The sequence below is a fragment of the Oryzias melastigma genome, linkage group LG10 (assembly GCF_002922805.2).
Source record: "Oryzias melastigma strain HK-1 linkage group LG10, ASM292280v2, whole genome shotgun sequence".
NCBI lineage: Eukaryota > Metazoa > Chordata > Actinopteri > Beloniformes > Adrianichthyidae > Oryzias > Oryzias melastigma.
This window is the reverse complement of record NC_050521.1, coordinates 8,649,536-8,673,901: the sequence shown is the minus strand read 5'-3', so window position 1 is coordinate 8,673,901 and position 24,366 is coordinate 8,649,536. Positions and strand designations below refer to the sequence as shown.

Genomic DNA, 24,366 nt, shown 5'->3' with positions numbered 1-24,366 from the left:
ACAGAGGCATGAACTTTGAAAAATAAAAAAAAATAGGCCTGTGTGGAGCTCTGCTGCATCTGCTTTTACCGTTTGATTCACATCACGAGGTTAGAGAACATCCCATCATCCAGCAGGAGCAAAAAAAGCTTAAATGCTCTGATGCACGAAAAAAAGAGACATAACAAAGTGGTTGAAAACAGGATTTTCCATGTTTCTCTGCACAGACACATCGTTCTTTAACAACCATTTTCATCAGGCATCTGCAGAGTTTGATAATTAGCTGGATCAGGTGAGTTTGAGTCATTTAAATTATCAAAGAAAAGTCATCAATTGGTTTCTGAAAAGTGTTAATGATAACAAATTACTTCAGAGCAAGTGAGCTTATTAATGAACCTTGTATTTGCTTATTTACTGACTGGTTAACAGTAGCTGCTGAATATAGTGGTCTGATCTTTGTGCAGAGTTACACTGCCTTCAAACCAAAAGCAGTTCATGCAACAAATTTGTGTCATAATCAGATTCTTCTATATGTTAGTTTTGGACTCCACCTCCTGGTGAAGTCATCAAAACATCACAGACTTCCTGATTGGTTGACAAGACTCAAACTCGTTGCCACATATGATTGTATTCAAACATTGACGTATTGCTGAAACTGGACCTCCCTGCTGCATGAATCACGTTTGGTGTGACCATAGCTGTGGACGACATAATCAAATGTTGGAAAGTTGGTACAGATTTGGCAAAACAGAATCCTTTTAATGGAGACCAGGTTATGTCAGAATTTGTGTACTATTAACGGCTCTATTTAGCAAATTTGCCATTTTGTAGAGCTATCTGAACCTACAATACCAAAATCCATTGGCCTACAAATTTCCCAGAAGTCTCAGCAAAAACCAGTGTGCTTTGATGTTCACTACATTGGTAAGTATAGACCAGGGGTCTGCAACCTTCAACTCTGAAAGAATCATTCGAGTTGGTTTCTCACTGACTACAACCCAGTTCTAGCTACAAAGTCTTTCTTTAAAAAAACAAGACATTGATTTATGAAATGTTCATTTTGCATGAATAGAACACAAACATTAAAAGAAATAAAGGCTTTTTTTTACTTTTGACAGAAGGTACTTTCAAAATAAAAGATACTCTGTCACATATGATCGTCTCAATGCAGCAAAAGTAGAAGTGTAATATCAGCAGTGATTAAATAAAAATAGTTCATTTCACTGTTGTTTGTACATCTCTACCAGAAATGTAAATCTAACAAACCAAAATGAAATCCTAGCTAATTAAGTGATCCCTGCCATCATTTTTTCATACACTTAAAATTCTTCAAATTTTTTAAAAAGTAGAAAATTTGCTTAATCATTCGGCGCCCCTTAATACTAGTTCTGCTTATTGACGTTCATTGCTTTTTTTTTGTAGTACGGGACAGGATGCACAAAAATGTGTCAAAATGTTGTTTTTTTAACTTGTGATATGCACTGATCATCAACTGTTTGTAAATTAGTTAAGTTTGAGTTAATTTACTTTTTTTCCCCTTTACTAATTTCTCACTTCTTACTTTATAGCTACGTTTTAACATTCAGACATTTCAGACAATGGAGGGTTAAAAAGGCCTCCGAAACTGCAGGTTGCAGACACCTGGTATAGACCACAATGCATTGAATGATTTTTTATTGGTAAAAAATATAATTCAATGTTTTGTTTTTTTTTTTTAATATAAATTATCTAATTCTTTATTTTCAGAACCAATAATCTTTGTGAAATGTTAATATTTATTAGAATTCTACTTTGAGAAATAGGTGACATCAAAGTACTGGGCATGGCGTCTGAATTGCTTAATTAAAATGAATTAAAATCCAGGGAACTAGGATAGTCCCATGATATTTTGTTTTTTAGTAAGGAGAAGGGAGAGAATTCGGACATATCCCACATCTGACACTGAGGTCGTCTTCGGCGATATCGCACCCAGAAAGCAGACAGCTGCTTAGAGCAAACAGCAGCAGAGATGGCTTTGTGTTACGGCTCAGTTGAGCTGATGCCTGAGATGAACTCTGAAGTGAACCTCCAACAAAACAGAGAAGCAACCGTTCTTCTAAGTGAAGCTGAATATAATAACACATTGAATGGCTTGTTGTAGTTTCAGTTCATACAGTGACTCTAGCAGAGAACTTGTATTTTGAGCGTGCTGCACTGGAGTCTGAAGGGGAGGTTGGAGACAGATGTTCTTTTTTATGTATGTAATAAAAGTTGAAACTATTCTGAGATTTTCCTCTCATATATCCTACTGCACTGCCTTCCAGATCTCTCTTGACATTCTTTTTAACTCGTACCTGGAATGAGTCTATTTGCAGGTTGCAGCACATGCGAGCAATGTCCGTCTTCACGAGTTTGCAGAGGTTTGGAGGGTCTCTCCTCTGTACATCAGCTTTAGGGATGAAGGCTGCCCTGAAGGAACGTGTCCATGAAAGAGTTAGATGTGATTCTCCAAAGCCTGCTCACCTCGTCGCTAACACTGGTAGTGAATGTGCTGATGCTGGTGCACTTTCCCATCCACGTGTGAATGTGTGTGCGTGTGGATGTCCGTGTAGATCTTCGGGTAGACCTTAGTAGCCAGTCCGGTGCCTCCCTGAGCTAGGAGCAGCTGCTGGTGGGTAATGTAGTCCTCGTATGAATGGCAGTCCTTGTCCCCGTTGGCTGACGGAGGAGGGAGGGCGGGGCAGGCTCGGTCACGGCTAGCCCCGGGAAGACGCTGGGCGGCAGGCAGGGCGGACGAAGACGAGGAGGAGGAGGAGCAGCTGCGCTTTGATCGACAGAACCACAGGAGGGCAGTGCAGAGGATGAAGGCCACTCCCGCTGGGATTCCGATGATGACGGGCCAGGGAAGGCCTGGTGACGGTGCGGTAGGGATAAAGTCGGGCAACGTCTTCCGATCTGGATAAAAACGAGACCACGAGTAAATCATAGCAGCTTCCTGCAAAAGCTTTATTTGGACTTTCTCATTGTAGAATTGTGTCTTCAGTTCCAGGACTGAAAGAAGAAATCTTCTATTTGAACAGAAAGCACAAATTGTACAAATTATTCTTCCACAACCGACTTTAAACATTAGAGTTCTACTGAAAGGTTGTGTTTTCACTAAGCATTCAGGTCCTTCAGAGTTGGTCTCTTCTGTCCCTTAGATATATTATTCCACAGATCATAAAGAATTCTCCTGATGTAACACATTCTCACTCCCAACACGTCACATATTGACGTTTGGTTAAGGACCTGTCCGCGTCAAAAATTTATGTTTTGGGTGTCCCCAAAAATGCTGGCTGTTCCCATTAAATCACAAGTCCCCCAGCCCTAACCCAATACCGGTTTGCGTCCAGTACCACGTCTAGGCCAGGTTTGCACACGGTACTGTGTCTGGTACCGGATTGAGTCTTGTATTGCGTCTGGTACCAGTTCAAATCCTGTACCGCATCTGGTACCAGTTCGGGTCCAGTACAGTGACTGGTGAGGGGTTCGGTTCCAGTACCATGTCTGGTTCCGGTTCAAGTCCTGTACCATGTCTGGTACCGGTTCGAGTCCTGTATCGTGTCTGGTACTGGTTTGGGTCCGGTATAGTGACCGGTGCCGGTTTAGGTCCAGTACCATGTCTGGTGCCGGTTCGAGTCCTGTACTGCATCTGGTACCAGTTCGAATCCTGTAGTGCGTCTGATACCAATTCGGGTCAGGTGCAGCATCCGGTACCGGTTCAGGTCCAGTACTATGTCTGGCACCAGTTCGAGGTTTCTACCACGTCTGGTCATGGTTTGGGTCCTGTACCAACTCTCGTACTGGTTTGGGTCCATTACTTTGTCTGGTACAGGTTTGAGTCCTGTACCACGTACAGAATCTGGTACCACATCCCGTGCCAAGTCAGGGTTAGGGTACCGGTTTGGGTAACGGTACTGGAGACGTCCCGAGGACCAGTTCACGTTTGGTACTGCATCCAGTACCCCTCACTGAGGGTTGCGGACCCTTGATTTTATAACAGCTAGCGCGCCAAAAATCGACCATTTGGGGACACTGAAAACATTAAAAAGTGACGCAGAAGAGTCCTTAAACCAACATCAATATGTGACGACCTAGGGGTGAGAACGTGTTGTCTGATGTAGTGTTGTGGATTCTAGTTGAGTTTTCATGCTCTTTTCAGAAAATAAAAGCTCTCTCCTTCTGTCAAAAAGAGCAAACGGTCCTCTGGTTTTGTCTGGTCACAGCTTCAAAACATCGTAAGACCTGTTGACTCAAAGGCTACAGTAACAGCTGCCCTTACGGGTGGATACGGGCTGTCTGTGGGCAAATATAGGTAAACCTGTACGGGGCAGACAGGTGGAAATATAAAGATCGATGAACTCGTTGGGCAAAAATGTTCATGCACGTTTTTTTTTCTGCAGGTGACAGGTCGTAGCAAACATTTAAACAACACGTAAGTTAGGGTGCAGTAGGTGAGACGCAAGCGTGCCATACGAATTTTCATTTTTCATTAGAGTTGTTCTTGTCAGAAGTGCGTACTCCTTGGACACATTCTACAGGCGTCCTATGCACAACCTATGTATGGCATGAACATCCCCTGTGTGCAGCAATGGCCAGTAAGGAACCAGTGCGCGCACCTCAACAACGACTGGAGTGTGGTGCAAGGACGCCATACGACAGCATCATCCGTAGATCAGAAGTGCATGTAGCTTACATAAGCCTTAGACATACTTCATGAAAAACATACACGTCAATGGTCCATTTCATTTTCATCATGTCCCTTTAGGGGGCCATACCTCAAGTAGGGAACTTCAAGACACCTACGCCACTCTTAAAATGCAGCCGGTTCTCTGTAATTGTTCCTTGAGGCAAGACTGTCCCACTTCCGTTTACATCTACAAATGCATGTATGATGCTAAGATCTGGTAACTCAGCCTCGCCTCTGACCTGGCAGAACTGTAAGGAAAGCACTCCTGAAGTTGTAGCCCATCGTGTTGGCCCCCAGACAGATGTACATGCCAGCATCGTCCTCCTTGGCTCTGGTTATCAGCAGCTTGTTGAGGTAGGACCCGTCGGGTCTGGACCAAACTTCTCCTGCCGGTAACACTACGAAACGATCATCTCCGACCTACAGATGAACCAGTACAAGGGTATAAATCCTCTGTGAAAGCCTCTGATCTCAGATAGTTGTGTCTTCACAGCTGTACCTCTATGGTGGAGTTAAATTTGTTCTCGTCACCGGGGTCCACTCTTTTAAGCCACTGGATCACTGGCTTGACGTCACTACGGACTTTACACTGAAAGGACGTGCTTCCTCCATAGTCCACGGTTGTGTTGACGGGGTGAGTGCCAGTCAGGATGGGTTTGGAGTTGGTACGCTCTGAAGAAAGATATAAAGAAACAGTTAAACCAGAATTTAATGCCTTATTCTGTTTTTGTGCATAAATAAAAAAAAATATTGGTTTTGGTAAATATTAATTTGCAAGTCTTAAATTTTTTTTAACAGTGTTTATTTGTTTAATATATATATATTTGTGACATCTTTTGTGTCATCTCTGAGTTTTTTACATCAGAAATTGGACAAAAATATAAATGCCTTTTCTGTGGAATCCAAAGTATCAAATTATCTTTTTGCAACTAACACTATAATCTTTTAACCAAGAGAGGTCCAAACCAATGTAGAAATGCTTGTGCCTGCTACCTATTAACTTAAGAAAATACACAAGCGTGCGTACGAGCCAGCTTTCATTTAATAATGAACTCTTTAGAGGGTTCTAACATGTGGCATTGCTGCAGCATGAAACTGACAGAGTGGGACTGGAATTGAGTAAAGCATGTGGTTCACGGCCTCATTACTGTTTTAAGCTTGTTTTATGTAAATGCATGAGCTAATTCATCCAACATTCAGATGGTCTGTGTGCCCCCCACCCCACCTGCAGCAGCAGCTGTGAACCACGTCTCTATCAGCATTCCAGGCTGCAGGAGCAATGTGCAGATCAGATGGCACCTTCAGAAATCACACTATGCTGCTTCTGCTGCATTTGTAGCCAGAAATAAGAAAATAACCCGTATTATATAATTCTCACTTTTACCGCCTGATGGCAGATAAAAGTATGTGATATATATACATATTTTTTAAAATTATAATTTTACATTTAAAAAATTAAATTCAGAAACTGAGAAAGTTCACGTCTTACCGTTTGTTTTTGTCCAGATGATGAGGAAAAGTATTTTTAAAACAGTTTGAATAGGGATGTAGAACATTTGGGATATGTGACCTGGAACTTTTATTTTTTTTTGTCTGCAGGTTCCTTTCTAATGGCAGTATGTCTACATCTTTGTTTTCTTGGAGTAATACTGCAGACAGAAAAGTCTTTAGAGTTCTACTTTGCTTACTGTTGATGTGTTTTGAACACAATTTACACTACTAGGTTGTAGTTCACTTTCAGCTTAGGTTAATATTTGATAAATAAAAAAATTCAGTCAATAAAAATGAAGGAAATTTTTCTCTCTGGTCTGTTTTTATTCAAAAGCAACATATTGTCATATAAAATTGACCTAGTAAAACTTTGTAATTAATTATGGCTAATCACAATCCAAAAGTGAGATTAATCTAAATTATTTTTTTTAATCGGTTGACAGCCTTAATTAAAGATAAACATTCTAAATCTAAAGTTTTCTGTGTGATTTCATATTGTGAATATTTGCAGATAGCAAAAAAAAAAAAAAAGAGTTAACTATACGGTAATTAATCGCAATTCATTTTTTAGTCAAGTCCAGGCGCTACAAATAATACATATTTAATGATGATGATTCCCTTCATGGATGGATTTAATTTTAAAAATAACAACTCAAAAGTTCTATGTTTCAGGGAATAGTTCTGGTCACTCACGGATGACTTCCACCTTGTAGGTGGCGTTGATCTCCCCGGCTCTGTTGGACACATGGCAGGTGTACTTCCCGCTGTGCTCGGGCATCAGGTTCTTCAGGATCAGAGTCCACCTCTTCTTCCTCCCCTCGCCTCCCGCTCCACTGTCCTCATCCACCAGGGGCCTGCTGTCCTTCAGCCAGACGATGTCTGGGCGAGGGTTACCGCTCGCCGTGCACTTCAGCCGCACAGAGCTGCCCTCGGGGCGCGCGATCACGCGCTTCCTCATCTTTGCTGGCTCGGTGAAACGTGGACGAACTGCAGGTGTGGAGAAGGTTGAAGGGAAACAGTGAGCAGATGGACCTCTGGGACTCAAAGATTTGCAGTAAATGTTTTCTATGATTTTACAGGATGAGGATGCAGGTTAAAAAAATCTATGTAGGAAGAGAAATATAACCTGTCTGCTTCATTCAGCAGCAAGTGGGGAGGAAAAACAAGGATTAGTAGAGGTCAACGGGTTATGAAACAAGGTAATATGTTCAAACTTAAAAAAAAGCTAGAAAAGTAAAGCTCAAGTAAACTTTTTAATCTGAAAATGGTCACTTCTCTGGCTCTCTACTGCAATCAGAGAGGTCCTCCTCTGTAGGGATTCAATCCGAGGCTTTGTTGGTTGAAAGTTTTGTCCAGGAATGCTGACCTCTGCAGGGATTTGAACTAAATTTCAATAACTGGTTGATTTCTTTCCTTTCTTTCTTTGAGGCAATCAATATGAATCATCAAACAAGCACATTTATGGCTGCTAAGAAAAAGTGTTTCTCTGATGCTACATATGCACACATGGATAGGTTTCTAAAAAAAAACTAAAAAAATAAATGCATTCAAAGAGACAGACAAGAGGTCAGTGCTGTAAAAAATGCCAGTCACTTTACCAATGTAATAACATAAGAAAGCTAAAGCTTTAGTCACAAGCAGCAACATCTTAACCATTTGACAGAGGGATTGTCGCTGGCAACACTCAAAGTTGTGTGTGTCAGAGTTCCGTCTCCCCTCTGGGGCCATCTCCAGAACACTGAAGACACTACATCTCCCAGCAACCCCAGCGCACTCTTCCCAGATGCCGCCTAGCTGACTCCGAAAGCCAACAGGACACTTCAGCACTGCATAGAGCCTCACTCTGTGCGAAGTATTGTTTGTGCCACCCTGCCGAGCGTTTCATTATAGACCTGATCTTCTGTTTCTGACTCTGCTTTATCTCTGATTGCCTGCCGCCTGCCCTGACCTTCGCCTGGACAGCTCTAGTCTCTTCTTTGATGCTCTCACACTCATGATTAACCTCTGCCTGCCTGACCTTGATTTAACGTTGTGGACTTTTAGCTGTACTTCATTCCTGTCTCAACTAATACACCTGCTGCATGTGGAACCAGCTGTCTGCCCGTTTGTGACAGTGTGTGTGTTAAGTGTATCGTGAAGTATTTGCAAGAATAATGTACCTTACAAATACTTATGACATACAGGTGATGATGTCGTATGCCACACTTTTGTCTTTAGTAAGGTGCAAGTACTGACTCTTGTACTGACCACCTGCAAATGCAAGACACACATGGTTGTGCAGGTGATACATAAGGGAATCTCATTCCCTCATTCCTGGCAATCAGGCTGCAATATTTATCACTTGTACCGCAATAAAGGACTCCTTGTGCAGTGTGCAGGTTTTGGCATGGTTAAAAAAAAGAAGAATTTGTACAGCACCCCTGCTATTTCCCCCTCACTTACCCTTATGTGTTTGCTATAACCCGTCACCCGCAGCATACCCATAGAAAAAAATGTGCATGCACTTTTTCACACTAGGGGCTTAGAAGCGCTCTACAAACCTGAAATTACATACAAGACACCTATGTATACTGTACATACACATTTTTCACACTCAGATACCCTGTATCCACCCATAGAGGCTTTTGTCTCTAAAGCTGATGGTATACAAACTGAATCTGCTTAAGCAAACTCTAGTCAAAATAAGATCCTGTGGTTCATTTTTGACATCAAACATTTAAAACGTGAAAGCCTCAATAGTGGTAAAGTAAAAGTCTTTTTTTTGGAGTAGAAAGGTTAGTTAACTGTACAAACATTCACACCACTCAAACAGATGTGTGACTTAACTCCATCCAGCCTCTCAAAATCACATCCCCCTCCTCTCTAATGAAGAAAAACTAACCTGATCCAATCTAGCTCAATCTAATCTAAATCCACACATATCCACTTCTTTTCTAAAGCGCAGAAATCAGTGAAAACTTTCAAAGCTGGAAAAAAAAGAGCCTTCCCAGTAGGGAGGGAGAGAGGAAATCATTCACAGGAGCGCCTGGTTTTATAGCCGTGGTGTTCCAGCCGCAGCAGATAGCCATCAGCCGGGCCGATAAATCACCCTGAAATACAACAGTCGCATCTCTCTCTTCAGACACAGTTATTATTCTAGCTCTGGGTAAACAAATGGGGAGAAGAGTTATGTGACAGCTTTGTGCGCTCAAACTGGGAGATTTCGCTGCAGCTGCATGACTGGGTGGAATATAGCCGTCTGCTGATAGGAGCGAAGCTGGGCAGGGTGACAAAACAAACACAGCCAAAAGGCTTTTAAGTCTCGCCTTTTTGCCCTCTGAGTCTTAGGTCGTAGGAAAGTCGAAGGAAAAGCTACCGGACTCCAGACGGAGTGTGACGAGACACAGTTGATGGAAAGTAAAGGAGGAAAATGAATTGAAAAAACGACAAGGAGGGGCGACTGGAGACTTTCAGCTTTAAAATTAAAAGAAGGCGTGTGCGTCACACTAATGATAGATTCAAAGCACTATCATGAACGAGAAGGTAAGACCAAGTCAAAAAGAGGGTGAAGGGAAAAGACAGGACACACAAAGAAAACAGAAGATGGGTGGTGATAGAGAGGGGAAAGAGGGGAGCCAGCGTGAGTGAAAGGGCAGGCTTGTTCTGGGTCTCAGGGGCCACTTCAACGCCACACTTCACGGTGTAAAAATACTGCTGACCCTCTGACTGATGCCTTTGATCAGACGCTGTGCCAGAGGGAGAGGCCGCATTACTGAGAGGGCCGTCAGAAATCCAGCGTGGATTTAACATTCTAAGATAGTAGAGTTTTACCGCCAAGCTAATTTTAGTTTCTGTTAACACGAGCACTTCAGCGCTGGGTATGTATGAAATAATCTGGATTCCAGTTGTTCTGTAGGCTAAGATTTCAATCAGGATCTTATCTTGATTGGGTTCAGTTTTATGCTCTAATTTTCTTGAATGAGGTCAAAGGAGTTCCAAACTGTTTCTAAATGTTTCTATGTTTGACATCTTAAAACTGGAGCTTCAAATTAGGGGTGTGTCTCTTTCACTCTCACACGATTCAATGCACATCTTGAAACATAATCTACGAATTGATACATAAAAGATTGTAACTTTCTGGCAACATGATGCATTCAAATTTTTTACATACCATATTTTCAGCACAATGTGACACTTATAACCCTTAAAGTCTCCCTCCAATAAAAAATTGAGTGTTTAACATGTATGTGTGGCATTTTTCTTATGAAAGAGAACAAATGTGAAAAGAAATCATTTCGTTTTTGCATTTCTGAGTATTTCTTCTTTTAAATCTCTGTTAATCAAACTGTCACAGATAGACTCTGTTTGAATTAATTAATATTTTTTTACACACGACATGCACTAAACCCTCATCTGTTCCTAGTGTCTAGTTCAGGTTCTGGAGAAGAGAAGATGGTATCTTCACATTGACTGCAGTCAAATGAGCCGCCGTTCACATTTCTGTGGTCAAATCAGCATCACTGGATTTTTGGTGTGAGTTTCATCCAATACTTACGGTAGCAGGACTGAGAACGCTGGAAAATCTCCACCAGACTCCACGGAGCTTCTTGATGTGACCACGGACATGTGAACGGCAGCTCATTCAAATATGTTAATGTGGCTAACATGTAGTGCTGTAAGACTTTTTTTTTTTTTTACACATAACTAGAAACGTTCGGAGTTAACGTAGTCACAGTAGCGTTTGTTTTAGGGGTATCAGTCTATTTTTCACGTGTTGCGAACGAGGTTGGGTGTTGTGGTGAATCAGCTAATGTGGCTAGCATGTTGGACTGAGGTTTTACGCGTTATTAATAAAGTTGCGAGTTAGCGAAGTCTAGACCTTGCCCATGAATTGAAATGAATTTGGCGCCCCCTGCAACTGTGTTTGTAGGCACACTCATTGTGCCAACATTCAGACAACGATCAAGAGGAACGTAGGGGGGATTTTAAAAGTGTTGGGGAGAAAATAACACTAGATCGCCAGTTAAATGTGTCTTTTTTGACCGAAATGTGAGGGGGGAGTGAATTTCCAAGTTCACTCCCCCAAGTGAATTTCCAAGCATACCTCTGCTTTGAGCCGCTGTTTTGCCCTCTGCTTTTTTCGTCCTTAATGTTTTAAAGAAGCAGCGACAGGAAGGGAGGGGCGCTGCACTAGAGAGCTATTGATTACATCCAACTTTCAAGTTTTTTTATTTAAATTTTTTAATTATAACTTTGGATATAACATAAAATGTGTGGTGCGTCAAACTGTTTAACCAAAAAAAAAAAAAAAAAAAAAGAGAAGAATTAACATGTAATCATTGGGATTTGGGGCCCCCTCTGTTAGACCTAGGCGGCCGCCTATGTCACAGTTACTGTAATACTTTTTTTAAGCCGTATTAGTGGTTTTGTGTCGCAAACAAGGCTTGGAGCTAGAGGTTTTTTTAAATGTGCTAATTGCTTCTCAACCTTTTTTACATTTGTTTAGCTCCTTTCATGCTTTTTGAAACCCACATACATAAAAGCAAATAATACATTCATAAAAAATGCATTTAAAACTAGTACAGAGAAAAACATGGCATACTCTTCTAAGGTGGCAAGCGTGTAGCGAGTTACAAACAAATTCTAGAGTTATTGTATGCAGAATTAATAAAGTAAACTTATTTCTGACTATCTTGTCTCACTTAATGCTCCTTATAGTTCTGTGTGCTTTATATATGACACGCGTTTGAAATTAGGCCATTTATTGTTTATCATTATCTATAATCCAGTGTGTCAAAACAAGAGAAAAATGTATTTTTATTTATTTTTGACTCCAGGTAAATGTAGCTCACCTTGTACAGAAAGTCAGATGACTCATTTGTGTATATTAGGACTACAAGCCACAATACCTCCCCCCCAAAAAACCTTCAAAAATAGTAATATTGAATGATAAAAAAAACTCTGTAAATAAATGAGAATTTCCACCTGGAATTTGCCTGAAATCCACACAAAATCAGAGCAAGATTTTATCTGGAGTTCAAATGGATTTTTCTTGACGTTTGCATGTCCAGAATGTTGATGTCATTTTGATTTCAAAGAGCTGGTGCCCTTTGAAGAAAGTTACTTCATTTTTTCTGACAGATAAATAAACAGTATTGTTTATGGCTGCACATGCTTTGATAGAAATGTCATTGTATAAGTTGTATAAATGGTTTTGGAAATCTTGAAAATGATTTTTGGGAGATCTTTAGAGCCCTAGAGTGATATTATCCCTATAGTGATATTTATGCAGTTTAGGAAAAAATACAGGATATCTGCATGAATAGATGAATTAAAAAAATGTTTGAGCACTATTTTTGTTACACGTTTAAATGTTTATTAATACAAAAATACAACAAATAAAAACCCCTCAAATCTGTGGAGCGATTTTTAAAACTCCTTCACAGCTATTCTTTGTTAGATTCAGTGGTTCAGTGAAGTATCACATTTAAAACAGGCGTTTTATATTCAAGCTGTTTGCCATGTTTATAGGGAAGCCCTGAAAGGACAAACTGTGTGGCTGAAAGACATTTACAATTTAGCAAGTTTTTTTTTTTTTTTTTTACTTTCTTTTTTCCCCTGGATGTTTTAAATCGAAGATCAGAAAGAAAGTTGGCTTGGATCAGAAGCATTTTATGACTAAATTTAACAGAGGGTTTCATCACAGTTCAAACTGTGAACAGCTGCTTCTGTCTCCTTTTCACTGAAACAAAAACCATCAGAGGCACGAACACGACAAGAAACCTCAGACGGTTAGAAAATGATTATGGACAGAAAATCTCTGATCATATATATCTTTTTCAGTAAAGGAAATCGTGAAAGAAAAATATTTAGATTCGTTGTGAAAAGTAAAGCAACCATGTCAGCTTGACTGACTCTGATCAGGACTGAGCTGACAGACATTCACTAACACTACTGCTATTACAGTTTGGTGGAAATGATTGTGAGTTTATTTTAATGATATATTCCTGTCAGGAGATTCGTCTGTGTGGTGGAATGAGCAGTAATCAAGTTAAAAACTATTGTTCTTTAGCCTAAACTAAAAGATAAAAAAAGGCTTAAATTGTGGAATTCAAAACAAGCAAAGGAATAAAGGTGAGACAACACGAGGAGGTGGTCCTGGAAGGGCAGGAAGTGAAGGAATGCGTCTGTCCAGATCACACCTCACACAAACCCTCTGCTCTCTGCTCTGTCAGAGGCCATTACTTACACAAACAGACGCTGGGATGGGCGTCCCGACATATCTGTGTCTGTGTGTGGTCATAAATCCTCAACTTCTCTACGCTGACAGCTTGTTTGCTCGGGTTTATTGAACAGTCTGCTACTGCTTCTTTTTAAAAGCTTTTCAGAGTGTCACGACTAGGCGTCTTCATTCTGAAACCAGGAGGAGACGCGGCGAGCACTCACCCAGCTTCCCGGCCAGCTCGGGGGTGTCCTCGCCCTCAGCGGGAACCGGGCCGGCTCCATTTCGAGAACCAGAGTCATCTGATCAGAGAAAGACACAACAGTGACGTTAGTGAAGAAGAACCACAGAGCAATCTGTCAAGTGATGAAAAAATACTGAATTAGGATGGATGGAAAAATAAATTAAATAAATAAATAATATTTAGTTCAATTTCAGGGAGTTTATTTTATAGTTTGATGAATGTTACAAGTTAGACTGACATTCACTGACATTACTCTGGAAACAAAATTGAAAATCTTCAGATTTTATGAAGATTTCTTACAGTGGGCAAACTTATACCAAGACAGTATTCTAACTTTGGTCACATTTTCTCCCTAAATTTTCACTCATTTTTCTCATTTTTTATCACTGTTATTAAATGAACTAAAGTTTGATGCATAAATGTTCAAAATATACAAACCATTTGGTTAGAAATAGCAAAAAAACTTATAATTGAGCTGCATAACATTCATTTAAGAAATTGTATCATTTTAGATTACTTTTCCTGTTTTGAATGTTTGTGTTTCTAAATCTAAATATCTTAATATTGTGTATATTTTAATTAAGAATTACTTGCTGCATGGACAGACATTTCTATTTATTTTCTTTTTAAAACTGGTGTTTATAGTGGGCACAAACATCTTCAGCATCATCGTTTAGAAGATGGAATAAAAGATGCGTGTGAGAGGCAAAATATGAGGCGTGATCTGCATTTTACAGAATGGTAGTAATAGTATCCCATCAGGCCATGGGGTGCGGGTTGTGTGTGTGATGTGAATTCCTGCGTGGGTGTGTCACTGCGTGTGTGGGTGCATGTGTTCTGGCATTATTTGCCTAAACTGTAACTTGAGGTGTTGCTGTCAAACCACACTCCACCCCCCATCCCTGCGTCTATGGATGGAGTTCTGAGAAAAGGGTGCGTTTGAACCCGAGCGCTATAGGACTCTGATCTGAAGCGGGGCGGGGGGGTTAAGCATTCTTAACAGAAAGCGAACCCTCCCCAATGGCGTGCTGGAGACCCTAAACTTTGCTTGGCAGAGTCTCTGCAATCGGGGCTGAAGCGATTTCAGAGTCCAAACACTGCAGCAGAAGCGGTGCCAGTAAATGCTCTAAAAATCTGGAAACAAAAATGAAATTTGAGCAAAATAAACTTGTGTAACTTGGTGATTTTAATCAAATAAAGTGGATTTTCATACTTTTAATCTACTCATTATTAGCCCCCCACCCTGACTATGCCAAAAGGTGCACCAAAAACCACCATGTTCCCATCAACTTATGATCCAGAAAGCTGATTAAAGCCCGAGCACGGTTGAACAAACCTGGTTAGAAACCAGCATGACGGAGTATCTAACCACTGCCAATTAAATCTTGAAGAAAAGATGCAGATCCGGTTGCTTTAGGGTGGATAAAAACAGCCTACAGAGCTCTGAACCATCAAGTGTGAAGGGAAGAGAATCTAAAGTTCATGCTGTCAACACCATGACTGCTATGGGATCAAAGCTCGGACTGAAACCAAGTCACTGGTGCTAATGTGATCACAGCGTTTTACACAAAGAAGCAAACCTAACCCATCAGTCCACCCAGTACCAAAGACGAAGGGACGATATAGTTTAAAATGCTACTCTGTAGAAAGTATTACTTTAAAAAAACTGAAGTTCACAAAGGAAAGTAGAGACAGAAATGAAGTAATTGAGTAAATAGCAGGAGTGTGTCTCATGATTAATATATGAACCAAAAAGAGAAGCACACAAAGAAAGATAAAAGGCATTATCATAGGTTAGGAAAAAATGGATGCTGATGAGGTATATACTGTGAACTAAAATGACAGTGTTGTTTTTAAATAGTTTACCTGAAAAATGATAGAAAATCTCATCCGAGAAAAGCATGTAGATATAGTTGATGTCTTCCCATCTCAAGCTTTTCTACAAAGTATCACGTTTCAGTAAGCATACTCAACACTTTCGACTTTAGGGACATTTATGGTTACAACTTGTTAACAAGTAAATGACTGCATCATCCTTATGGTGCATTCACAGCAAACGCAGCCGGTGCAGCAAAGGCGTAAAGTTTCAATGTTAAATCATTGGAAAGACACAATGTGCCGCGAATCAATGACTCAACTTTGGGCATGTGACGTTTTCAGTGACTACATCAAAGGGCAGAAATAAACATTCAAGATGGCCGCTTAACTAAATGATTTTCGTCATGAACTTCCATCCATTTTCGGAACCCGCTAGGTTTCCAGAAACTATCCCAGTTACTGATGGGCAAAGGCGGGATAGACTGTCAGCCCGTCACAGAACTCACTGAGCTGGATGGACGAGTACTCTAGCCAGCTGCCTGGTGCATAGTGTCTGCCTCTTATCGGGTGTAGGTGGGTCTTGCAGTTCCTTAGATGCTTGTACGGCTACTTTAAGAGACGCCGTGATAGTGGAGGGTAGCATTGTTGTGCAAGTGGTGAGTTTATCATGAACTTTTCTTAAAAGATAATCTAAGTTGAGCACCCTAATGGTGTACAGGCGTTGCTGTCGTTCGGCACCCTCACAAGTGTTTCTATCACATATCCCCAGCTGGCGATAGGTTGTAGACAACACTTGTGAAAATGCGCAAGAACATTTTCACTCTAATGGCTCACTGAGCGGTCTACAATTTTATATAGTTTAGGGAAATTTCCATTAAAGCTCATCTTAGTAGCTGTAGAGCTGTAATGTTTTTAGATCAGTGTTAGAGACTCAAAACTTCATCACACGGTTTTTGATTGATTGATTTTCAAACACAAAATAAAAAAAATGAATCAACATAAACAGACAGTGATGTAGTGCTCAAAATGAGTGTGGGTTGAAGAAATGATCATTAATTCTTATCCCTAATCTTATTATATTTCATGCATACATTTTTACACTTGAAACATGTAAGAATTGTTAAATAAACACGAAAGAATTTAAAAAAAAGCATCAAGATACCAAATTTTCCAGCAAAATTTCTACATGTGGTAATATCATATTAAAACTGGACAGTCAGATTTAAACATACTTCCAGAAACATGACAAACTATCTTTCTACCATTTTTATCAGATATTGTAAAAACCCTTTATGAAAATCCTGTTAAAAAATAGAGCAACAAAACATCAGGAAGTGTTTTGTTTCTAGAAATATTAGGAAACATCTCGTCAGTAATTCAAGACCGCATAGATGAATAATTATTTCCAGGGATTCAAAAAATAGAACCAGGGAAAAGAACAGCATCCTTCTAAAATGCTTAAGCTAAGCTCTGTTTGATCCCAAAAATAAGTGGATGGTTTTAGACGGAGTCCTGCCAGAGTTCATCCCTGAATATAAACAGATGATGCTGCCCGCATGGCCAGCTGGCTCCTCAATTATCACTTGGGTCACAGTTTCAAGAAGATGCCATTGTCTTCAAAGAGAACTGAGCATGCTCAGTAGTGCTAATTATAGAGAGCTTAACAAAATATTTACAAAGGCTTTCAAACCCAAACAGTAAAAAGTCTCAGCTTTACGTTCACGTTATTCTATAAGCTTACGATGTGAAACTGTGTTACCTCTCCTCACACTCATGCTACACTCACATGGGGCTTGGAAATGTGGGTTCAACCGACCACGTCCAATCACATTTACGAGTTTCGGACTTCCACGTTCAGAACTCGGGCATTCAGGGGTCACTATGAAAGAGGGCTCTATGTACAAAACCTGTGGCAATTGAACCAGATAAACTTTGAGCAATCGGGAACTTGGATTTGATAGAGACTTTTTAGTTAAGTGCCAACCGTTTGAAATTTGATGGAGAAAGAGATATGTATAATTATAGTTTGTACCCGAACAGAGTTCTTTGACACCAAGGCAGAATCCGAATTCTTCCCCTCGCCCTACGGGTTCTCCCTAACCCTCCAATTGTAGAGGCATTTGAAAGAAAAGGGTTGTCCGAAATAGTGTTTTTTTAAAGCGTAACCAAACACTAAATCAACTTTTGTTGGCTATTGACCTCTATAAATGGGGTTTGAAAGCGCTGTCTGTTGGTCATTCCCAAATTTTTGCTTAATTCCTGAAAAAAAACAGTCAAAAATCGTCAGTGTGCTGCCCCCTACAGGTTGAAACAAGGTATTATAGTTGAATTTTGTAATTGGCTAACCGGTTTAAGTCCCAGAAGTTTCACGTCATCCTGCTCTTGCAGCTCCAGTATAAAAGCCCCGCCCATTTTTGATTCTGTGATGGTCGGTCGTTAGCTCTAGCATGGCTCGTGGGTGTATTGCCTTCAGTTGTCAAGAACTGACTGGCTTGCACAAGTTTCCAGTGGACTTGGTAGTTAGGGAACAGAGATTGAGTGCTATTGGCATTAAATCCAGCAAACTCTGACCTGGTGATGGTTTTGCAATGAACGTTTCACTTGAGATTGTTAGCTTAATACGTTAGGTTTATTAGCTATGATGCTAGTGGCATTGTACCACTCTTAGACACGGGTCCCCTTCGAACATGCAAACCCTCACCTGCGCCAACAGCCACCCTGTTGGGCGTCTTGAGCCAGCGGCTCAAAACAATAAGGTTCTGGCGCCAGCATCGGGGAAAATCCTCAACCTCCTCAGAAATGTTTCTGGAGAAAGTTGCATCACTTTGCTCAGTACCACTCTCCATACTGAAGACCCAGCGTAGGTTAAATAAGCTAACCTGTCAATCATAGATCCAAGCCCCACCTCGGCCACTCAGTCTGGCTCCACTAGCCCCACCCCCTTTTTGGCATTTTTTTGTAAAATCTGGACTGAGAATGCAGTCAGTTGGTTACCCTTTACGGGCTGATCCTTGCCGCGGGTGAACCGCGTCTTGTTGTGCCGTGTAGAAGTGCATTTCTTCATGTGGGTGTGGTCTGAAGCACAGAGGTTCACATGTTAATGTAAGTAATGACTTTTTGCTTTGGTCATAAAACCAATGTTTTTATGTATTTCCAAGCGCTAGCAACTCTGCGCTAACGTAGCTGACCGGCAACTGTTGATGATGTCATTGAGTGGGAGTGTCGACACTATTTTTCCATAACTCTCCATTTGGGAAGCTAAATGCAGGAGAGAAGCTGTAGGGGAAGAATTTGGATTTGACACAAGTCTTTCGCATGTAGGAACAGAACTACAAAAGACAAAGGCAAGATTCACGATATTTCGTACCAATTCTCTTCCACCTATGAAGACATGCACAAGTTTCAGGTAGAAGACCTGTGTGAACATTTCTTTACCCGCTTTATCCCTTTCTGGGTCAGGGAGTTGCAAGAACCTGTCCCAGCTATTGTTGGCCGAAGGTGGGGTACACCCTGGACATGTCGCAGGGGCCCTGTGGTGAACACCGCATGCTAAAAGTACGTTAAAAAACATCAAACTCGCCACACATGTCCATTGTATACGTAGAATTTGTGAGAAACAAAGTAAAATCCTGCATGTTTGTTTTTTCCTCAGAGGAGGATGCTGCCAGGAAAATCCCGTCTGCACCTGTAAAGCTTTGTTCCAAGATGAATGCACACATAAAAAAAACAAGTTCTCTCCTCCTTTAAGCTGTTTTCACTTAAAAAATGTTTTCTTCTGATCTTGTTCCACCTCGTGCTCAGCCAGATACTTTACACACTCACATGATCACACACCACCGAAGAGAAACGATCCTGATACATTGACTCCTGCATTTCCAATTCAAACAGAAAATTCCTCCTCGAGTCCGACTGAGACTCCGTTATTAAAACTTGTCAAACCTATTTCACCGCTTGGTCTAAAGTTTCCTTCAGAAAGAGCGGTGCAGCGCAGTGCTGTCAGCTCTTTATGCCATCTATTGTTAATAAAACGCGGACCTCCTTTCTCAGAACGATGAAATCCTGCACACGCCGATCCTGTTTCAGACTTCTTTTTTCCATCCCTCCTTCCTTGGATTTCTGCTTCCTTAATTTCACTTCCTTCCACCTGTTTCTCGTTTCATATACTAGAGTGGAAATGGCTTAAGAGTGTGCGAAATTTCACACATTTCCTGCCTGGGCTGCCCCGTGTGAGCGCGTGTGTTTCTGTGACCTCTCCTGTGTTTGCCTTCAGGTCTGTGGAGAGTAAGAAGCTTTTTCAAACAAGCTCGCCCAGAAATATGAGTCCCCACAGTGCCGTGTGTGTGTGTTTACACCTAGGTGTGTGTCCAGAGGCAGTGTTTTCCTAAAGGGTCATGTCCTCCCACATTTTTAATACAGACACTAGATATGTGCTGGAAACCTCGGAGAGAGCGAAACTGATGTGGGTCCACGCCGATTGTCGGCGTCAGATTTGGACAAATTTGGGACCAAAACCAAATGTTCTGATATGACGCATCACAAGATCACAAGGAGATATTCTTCAAATTTATTTTTGAAGACCAACTCCAATGAAAACGGCGATTTTTTGTGTTTTTAACACGTTCTTGTTGCAATTTTTGAATGATGGAGGACATACGGTGTATTAGTGCTGCAGCAAACAACTATTTTAATAGTCTACAAAACACCGATTATTTTTTCTGATTAGTCAGGTAATCGGGTCTTCTACAAAGTGGATGTAAAGCACACATCTTAACCATCATTAGCTTTAAACGAACTAAAAACTAGATAGAGAATTTCCCCATTGTGGGAGTAATAAAGGATTTGATTGATAAATAGCATTACCTGCAATCATGCTAGTGTGAATGCTGTAAGATGAATTTGGCCACTGAAAATGCTAGTGCTGATAGCTGAAATTGCTGAAATTCATAGCTAAAAACACTGAAGCTGATAGATGAAAACTCTGAAGCTTATAGCTAGATTAAATATAAGTTAAATGCCAAATTATCCTAAAGAAATTACAAAAAGCCTAAGTTAGCCAACAGCTAGAATATAGCTGACATATTAGAAAAATTCCAAAACAGCCTAAAGAACTAGAAAAAAAAAAGCCCAAGTTAGCCAAAACATGTTGCTTAAATAAATATTAACTAAACTCCAAAATAGGCTAAAAACAAAACGAAAAAAGGCTAAACGTGGCTTCAGACTAACTTTTTGTACTAGTTGCACCTTTTTTAAAAAACAAAAAAGTTTTATATTTTTATATCTTATTTTTAAATAATATTTTATTTGCTGCCAATATCTGCATTAAGACTTGAAAATTATGAACTTACATCTGGTAAACATAAAACCCTTTATATAATAATGATAAACTACAAAATGTATATACTATATAAAAATTTATTAAAATGCGCAGTTTGAAAAAGCTTACATTCGTGACAGCAAAAAATAAATTGGAGAGGATCTTTAAGCCAAGTCAAACCTTTCTCATATTTTCATATTTTGTCAGAAAACACTCAATTTTTAAATACCAAAGCTGTAATTTTTACATTTATTTCTAAATAAAAATTGGAAACAGAAAAAAAATCACTGTTATAATAATAGTAGATCTAGAACCTCTATAGATCCATTCCAAACAACAGCCTCATTTGAGGCTGATGTGCGCTAATATTTTGGCACTTGTGGTTCAGCCGTGGCACTTCCAGTGTTATTTGAGCCAGATGTGGCCCAAACCCCCATTAGCTGGGTTAAAGTGAAGGTCTAGCCGTGGCACAAAAGCCCAAAGAAAATGTAAAACTGACCCACGTCTGGTGGATATGCGGTCGAGTTCAGGAAGCCGCATTGATTCCGAGTCAAAGCCCTGAGTCAAGGCCAAATCTTTAGGCGGAAAATAAAAAAAACAGATGTGGAGCGAGTCCTGCTTTCCCTAATTGGAGAGCTAAATTCCAGCACCCATTTTATTGCTCTGCTTCTTTAACATTTGGAACAAAGGCTCCATCCAAAAAGGCCGGTTTTCACCTGGAGTCTTGCAGTAGATTTGTCTGTCTGTGCTGTAAAACACCAGCGAGGCTTTGGATGTGGACAGAAGCTACGTTTGGACTGCGCTCAAAGAAAAGGATCAAACTGCAAATTCATGCACTCAGTTGTCCCGCAGCTGAACTTAAAAAGTAGTTCTCAAACAAAAGTGCTGCCAGGACCTCTGCCTCTACAAAGCCACGCACTCCTAACAGCCAGCAGAACAAACACCATTTGTCCTTCAGCAGTCGGTTGGCCTGTCAGTCCGCTGACCCCCTACTAAAACACACAGTGTCATTATAACTCCATCATGTCAACGATACTCTGGAAACAATAAAACCACATGTTGTGTAGTTCTCCCTTTTGTTATGAGCCTGTTATTAAGGGGGAGTCAGGGGGGCATTTTTTGAAAATTGTAGAAGAAAGAGGCATCCAAAAATTTTTCTTTTCCTCTCCTTCAAGTCGTCCTGCACTCTGACCCCTCACCTTCCAGCTGGAATTTTCTTGCCAGCAAAGGTCATTTTGGATGCATGCATTTTTTTTTTTACTGATTTTGTTGTTGCAGAGAGTTGAAAAACAACACACAGCGTCAGTGTAACCAGATTTATAACCCGACCTCTCTCCGCATTCAAAGTGCGCTCTGGCAGAACGTCAGTGGAAACTTTTGGTCTGAAGCACAGGATGTGTTTCATCCATAATTAGCAGCTCATGTTGTCTTCCACAGGCAGTTTTGTTGTGTAATCTTCAACACATGCACATCTATAATCACTGATGGGATGCTGGTTCAACTGCCCATCTTATACACTGAATTAAAGCATATTTTTACTATGATTTTCTCACAATGTAGTTAGTTTATACTAAACCGTTATTCACCAACTTACAGTTTTACTCTTCATCATCAATAGAATAGATTTTTAAAAAACACACATTTCAGTACAAAAAGGACACATTAGTGGACATGTATCCTTCATTAGACGTCCCAGTATGTTTGTCCAGTGAAAGGTTTTGATAGAGAGGCAGTCTTGACGTTGAAAGGACCTCCTTCACACGTAACAAGAGACAATTCTGTGCTCATTGATCGTATTTGATGGCACATCATGCAGCACACAAAACCAATTTAGGTTGAGTCCCAATTCAATCACTACATCAAAAAATTTTATTTAAAATCAGGATTAAAAAACACTGGAACACTCTGAAAAATGCCTAAAAAATGATTGGAGTGGGTCTTTAATCTGATGATTTTAGGGAAAACTATGCCCTTTTAGAGAAAGAAAAGGTATGTTTTGCACATAAATACCTCCTCCTTCTGTTATTGGTTGTTTATGACAAACACACTGCAGCTAAAAATCTATAGAAATGACCATTAAATGTATTTTAGAAAAAAGAAAGGAACCTTAAATTCCCTATAAGTATAGTATAGTATAGTAGAGTAGAGTACTGTACAGCATAATGTAGTTTAGTGTAATATACTAAATGGTAAATGGCGTATACTTGTATAACAATTTCTACCCTCCTTCGAGGGCCCAAAGCGCTTCACAGTCACAGACCCATTCACCCATTCACGCACACATTTACACACAGTGGTGACTCCGCTGCCCAACACTGGCGCTAACCTTCCACCAGAGGCAATTCGGGGTTAGGTGTCTTGCGGGCAAGGCGGGAATTGAACCCGCAATCTTCCGCTCAAGAGTCGACCGCCCTACCGCTGCACCATGGCCACCCCACTCTCAACTAGACTAGAGTATAGTACAGTACATTATAATATAGTACAGTACAATATAATATAGTATAGTACACTACAGCACAGCATAATATAGTTTAGCATAATATACTAGACTAGAGTATAGTACAGTACATTGTAATATAGTACAGTACAGTACAGTCCAATATAGTATAGAAGAGTATAGAACAGTATAGTATAGTATATCATAGCACAGGTGGGGCCAGCGGGAGCTTCATGCTTTTACTGAAGAATCTGACTGGTTAATTTACAACTTGAATAAGTGGAGATAAAAAAAAAAACTCTTTTTTTTTTATTTGGTTTTCAAAGAACCTGAAGAATGTATCAGAGCAAGAATGGTTATTCTGACAGATAAAATGAATTTGAAATAACTGTCTATTCCTCAATGGAAGTCTATGGGACTTGAGCAGTCCCAGAACCTGCGGTACTTCCTATTCGGAACACGAGAAGGGGAGGGGTTGCTCAGTCCAGTTTATACTTATACAGTCAATGGTTCCAACACCACATCAATGCAGAATTTCTTTAAGTTTGCATTTTTCCCTGGGGGGCATCAACCCATCAGTGCAATTGGCAATGAAATAGGAAAATAATACATACATTTTGAAACAAGAGCATTGAAATGTTATGTTTTATATATATGTATATATATAAAATACCAATTTTCAAATAAAATTTAAGCATGTTTTCATCCAGATTCCATGTCATTTCTTTTTCTGATGAAGTGGATTATCAAAAAACACAAAGCATCTGCTGGTCAGGCCTTTCTGTCAAAATTTAGACCTCTTCACTCATTTCTGGGTTAGGGAGCAACGAGTAAACTCAGATATAGTTTCACATTAAATACTACCACAGTGAAGCACACAATCTTAGATTGGTTTTGTGCAAAGTGTATCGATATTCTAAAAAAATAGTAATTTCTTAAGCCTAAACTCTAAAAAGAAAAAGAGCCACATACTATGATTCACCCTCCATAAAATCTCACTTCTGGTAAAAGCCTCTTAGAATAGACTTTTTAATTCATCGACAATTTAATTTTTCACTACTTATGTTGTTTGAAAATGATTCCTTATAGTGGGGCAGTTTAGCCCATATATTTTAAAGAATTGTGCATTTTGTGATACAAGCACCAAATTTGGGATACATGTACATTAACATGT

General features: G+C 40.1%; 1 protein-coding gene across 2 annotated transcripts in view; it reads right to left on the bottom strand.

The window, feature by feature from the left end:
• Window positions 1-1,696: 1,696 nt before the first annotated feature.
• Window positions 1,697-24,366, bottom strand: part of fgfrl1a (fibroblast growth factor receptor like 1a) — a 92,601-nt gene continuing 69,931 nt past the window's right edge. For both annotated transcript variants that reach the window (XM_024284102.2, XM_024284103.2), the window contains exons 4-8: window positions 13,604-13,681; window positions 6,872-7,165; window positions 5,187-5,359; window positions 4,927-5,107; window positions 1,697-2,913 (exon numbers count right to left, since the gene is read on the bottom strand). In XM_024284102.2, coding sequence (XP_024139870.1) covers window positions 2,489-2,913; window positions 4,927-5,107; window positions 5,187-5,359; window positions 6,872-7,165; window positions 13,604-13,681 — 1,151 coding nt within the window. In that variant the 3' untranslated portion in view covers window positions 1,697-2,488. The remainder of the gene's footprint in view (window positions 2,914-4,926; window positions 5,108-5,186; window positions 5,360-6,871; window positions 7,166-13,603; window positions 13,682-24,366) is intronic.